This window comes from Apium graveolens, chromosome 1 (assembly GCF_009905375.1).
Source record: "Apium graveolens cultivar Ventura chromosome 1, ASM990537v1, whole genome shotgun sequence".
Taxonomy (NCBI): Eukaryota; Viridiplantae; Streptophyta; class Magnoliopsida; order Apiales; family Apiaceae; genus Apium; species Apium graveolens.
The window spans coordinates 164,811,892-164,815,527 of record NC_133647.1 but is presented as its reverse complement, the minus strand read 5'-3'; the positions used below and the strand labels follow the sequence as shown (position 1 = coordinate 164,815,527).

Below are 3,636 nucleotides of genomic sequence, written 5' to 3'. Positions count from 1 at the left end.
GATACACACTTAGACAGATGGAGGGTTTTTATAGCTGGCAAACTGAAAGAAAAAGATGAATCTGATAAAATCCAATCATGTAAACCATAAATCAAGAGTTCTCAGGGCAGGCAAGCATGTAAACCATAAATCCTTAATCCATGAACCCGAAAATTTATCTTTTATAGAGTAACCAGGACTCCACAGGCGGAGAGTTAAGGCAGGCAAATCCCAGGAATCCCATTCGAGTGCACATTCTTCAAGATTGACTCGCAATGTGAGTTTCTCTAACGACTTAGAGCTAAAGGTGGACAACTTATAAGGCTTATGATCATCTAACAAATCAAGAGTTAAGGATTGCACGTTGTGTGAGATGGCATACTCAATAAACATATCAACTAAATCCTTAATTAACACATTATTGTGAACACAAAATTTCACTTCGGAAAGATGGGATTCATGGTCTCGATTAGACAAAACATGGCGGATATATTCAGAAACATTTTTATGTGTAGAGTTTCCATACCAACAGAAATTGAGAAAAGGCAGAGTGGTCCAAATAAATCTCCATCGTCTCGAAAGAGCGCTGGTTTGAACCGCTACTGTTGCATCTTCGAATGATAGGACCTTGTGAATTAGTTCATCTGATAATCTGCTCAAAAGGTCTTCATCTCCAATTTCCTGTGCGAATATTTTTCCCTTTTTCTTTGCTCGAGACACCATTTCACCAATTGTACTCAGATCTAATTCCAGCTAATATTTATCGGGGGTTGTTCAGAAAGAAAATGACTTAAATTTCACCAAATAAGGTAGAAATTGCCCAAATTGACAATTGTTGTTAAAAATAAATAATATATTTTAGACTATTAAAATAATAGAATTGTGTGGGAGTCTCTAGAATAATCTTGGTACATGTATTAGTATTTTTCTATGTTCAATGTATTGGTGTAGGTACATGTAATCTCTAGATACATTCATCTTGGTCAAGTGTTGTCTATTGGAGTCTAAGAGTTATCTAGATCTTTCTATGGAGTCCTATATAAAGCCTTGTACCATGTCATTTGTAATCAAGTAATTTTTCAAGTAATACATTTCTTCTCCTAAATTGTCTTGTGTGAGTTTGAGTGAGATCCTTTCTTCCAACAAAGTGGTATCAGAGCCAAAGGTTCTACTTCTACTTGTCTTCAAAGAAGGCTTGTGTGGTGTAAAGAAGAAGGAGATCATGGCAAATGGAATGTCTCAATGACAAATGCCAAAGTTCACCAAAGATAATTATGAGAATTGGTGCATTCGTATGAAGGCGATCCTTGGAGCAAATGATGTGTGGGAAATTGTGGAGAAAGGATTGGAGGTGCCCGAAAATGAAGCAAATTTGAATCAAGTTCAAAAAGATCAACTTCAAGCCCAAAGAAAGAAGGATCAAAAGGCGATCATGATCATTCATCAATGTTTGGATGATTCTATGTTACAAAAAGTGGCTTCCGCAACAACGTCAAAGAAAGTTTGGGATACTCTCAAATCTTCTTTTAGTGGCGATGCTAAAGTAAAGAGAGTTGGGCTACAAACACTTCGTGGCGAGTTTGAGGCTTTGCAAATGAAAGAATCCGAATCAATCTCGGATTATTTTTCAAGGGTCTTGACCGTTGTCAATCAAATAAAAAGCAATGGAGAAGAGGTAAGTGATGTTCGTGTTATTGAAAAAGTTCTTCGTTCACTTGACTCTAAATTTGATTACAAAGTTGTGGCAATTGAGGAGTCTAAAGATATAGATGAAATGACTATTGATGAGCTTATGGGATCATTACAAGCCCATGAAGAAAAAATGTTATAGAAGGAGCCAATTGAACAAGCCTTACAATCAAAGTTATATTTTAAAGATAATAATGGAAGGTATATGAGGAGCCAAAGAGGTCTTGGACAAGGACGTGGAAGTGGATTTCTATATGGACAAGGAAGAGGTCGTGGCCAACAAAGGGAGGAAAGTCAAAAGTATGAAAGATTGTACGAGACAAGAAATTCAAGAGGCCGTGGAACAGGAAGAGTTACACCAAGGTATGGCAAGTCAAATGTTAAATGTTATAACTGTCAAAAATTTGGTCATTATGCTTCCGAGTGTCACGCTTCAAAAAATCAAGTGGTGGAGAAAGCTAATTTTGTTGAAGATAAAGGCAATGTTGATGAGCCCATTCTGCTTCTAGCGCATAAAGGAGAAGTATAATTGTGAAGATAATTTGTGGTATCTTGATAGCGGCGCAAGTTATCATATGTGTGGCAATAAAAATTTGTTCGTGGATCTTGATGAGAAAGTGAATGGAAAAGTCACTTTTGGAGACTCTTCGGGAGTGCCCATCAAAGGCAAAGGTAACATCTTAATTCGCTTGAAAAATGGAGATCATAATTTTATTTCAAGTGTTTATTATGTGCCTAGCATGAAAAATAATATCTTGAGTTTGGGGCAACTAATGGAGAAAGGCTATACCATTACCATGAAAGATAGAATTCTCAATTTGAGAGATTCTAATGATAATTTAATTGCAAAGGTGCCTATGACCAAGAATCGTATGTTTATTCTCAAAATTCAAAATGATGTTGCAAAATGTCTTAAGGCTTGTGTTGGAGATTCTTCTTGGCTTTGGCATCTTAGGTTTGGGCACTTGAACTTTGATGGACTAAATTCACTATCAAAGAAGTATATGGTGAATGGATTGCCTCACATCAACCTTCCAAACCAAATTAGTGAAGGATGTCTTTTCGGAAAATAATCAAGAAATAGCTTTCCAAAAGAATCTATGTCAAGAGCAAATGAGCCACTTGAACTCATTCACTCCGATGTATGTGGGCCTTTTAATCCTCCATCTTTTAGTAAGAATCGATATTTCTTGTTATTCATTGATGATTTTAGCCGCAAGACATGGGTGTACTTTCTCAAAGAGAAGTCTCAAGTTTTTGAATGCTTCAAAAACTTCAAACCCCAAGTTGAAAAAGAGACCAAGTATCAAATAAAAGCCATTCGTTCGGATCGAGGAGGTGAATTCAATTCAAAGGAGTTCTTGCAATTTTGTGAAGCTCATGGTATTAGACGACCCGCAACGGTTCCAAGATCACCGCAATAAAATGGAGTCGCCGAAAGAAAAAATAGGAGCATTCTTAACATGGCTCGAAGCATGCTAAAGAGCAAGAATATACCTAAGGAATTTTGGGCCATAGCGGTAGATTGTGCCGTCTACTTGTCAAATAGATGTCCCACGAGATGTGTTAAAGACATAACTCTGCAACAAGCATGGAAAGGAAAGAGACCATCTATTGCTCACTTAAGAGTTTTTGGAAGCATAGCTTATGCACACGTCGATGATGAGCTAAGAACAAAGTTGGATTACAAGAGTGAAAAGTATGTGTTTGTTGGATATGATGCAAGAACAAAGGGGTACAAACTTTACAACCCCATCAGTGGAAAGATTGTTATTAGTCGAGATGTTGTATTTGACGAAGAGAGCTCATAGGATTGGAGCAACACACAAGAAGATTATAATTTCTTCCCATTTGTTGATGAAGAAAGTGAAGAAAATATCACTCCTCCTACATCACCACGAGCAACAAGTGATGGACAAACTCCATTATCTTCTTCAAGTGTTGATGACGAGATACCAGCAAGACATT

At 37.0% G+C, this 3,636-nt stretch overlaps 1 protein-coding gene across 1 annotated transcript; it reads left to right on the top strand.

Moving 5' to 3' along the window:
- Positions 1-1,228: 1,228 nt before the first annotated feature.
- LOC141710486 (uncharacterized) lies at positions 1,229-1,810 on the top strand. Its single transcript, XM_074513053.1, has one exon. The coding sequence runs from the start codon at positions 1,229-1,231 to the stop codon at positions 1,808-1,810; it is 582 nt and encodes a 193-aa protein (XP_074369154.1).
- Positions 1,811-3,636: the final 1,826 nt, after the last annotated feature.

What these genes read in the sequence shown, in the direction of transcription:
- LOC141710486 (XM_074513053.1), top strand. Translation starts at nt 1,229, where the DNA reads ATGCCAAAGTTCACCAAAGATAATTATGAGAATTGGTGCATTCGTATG.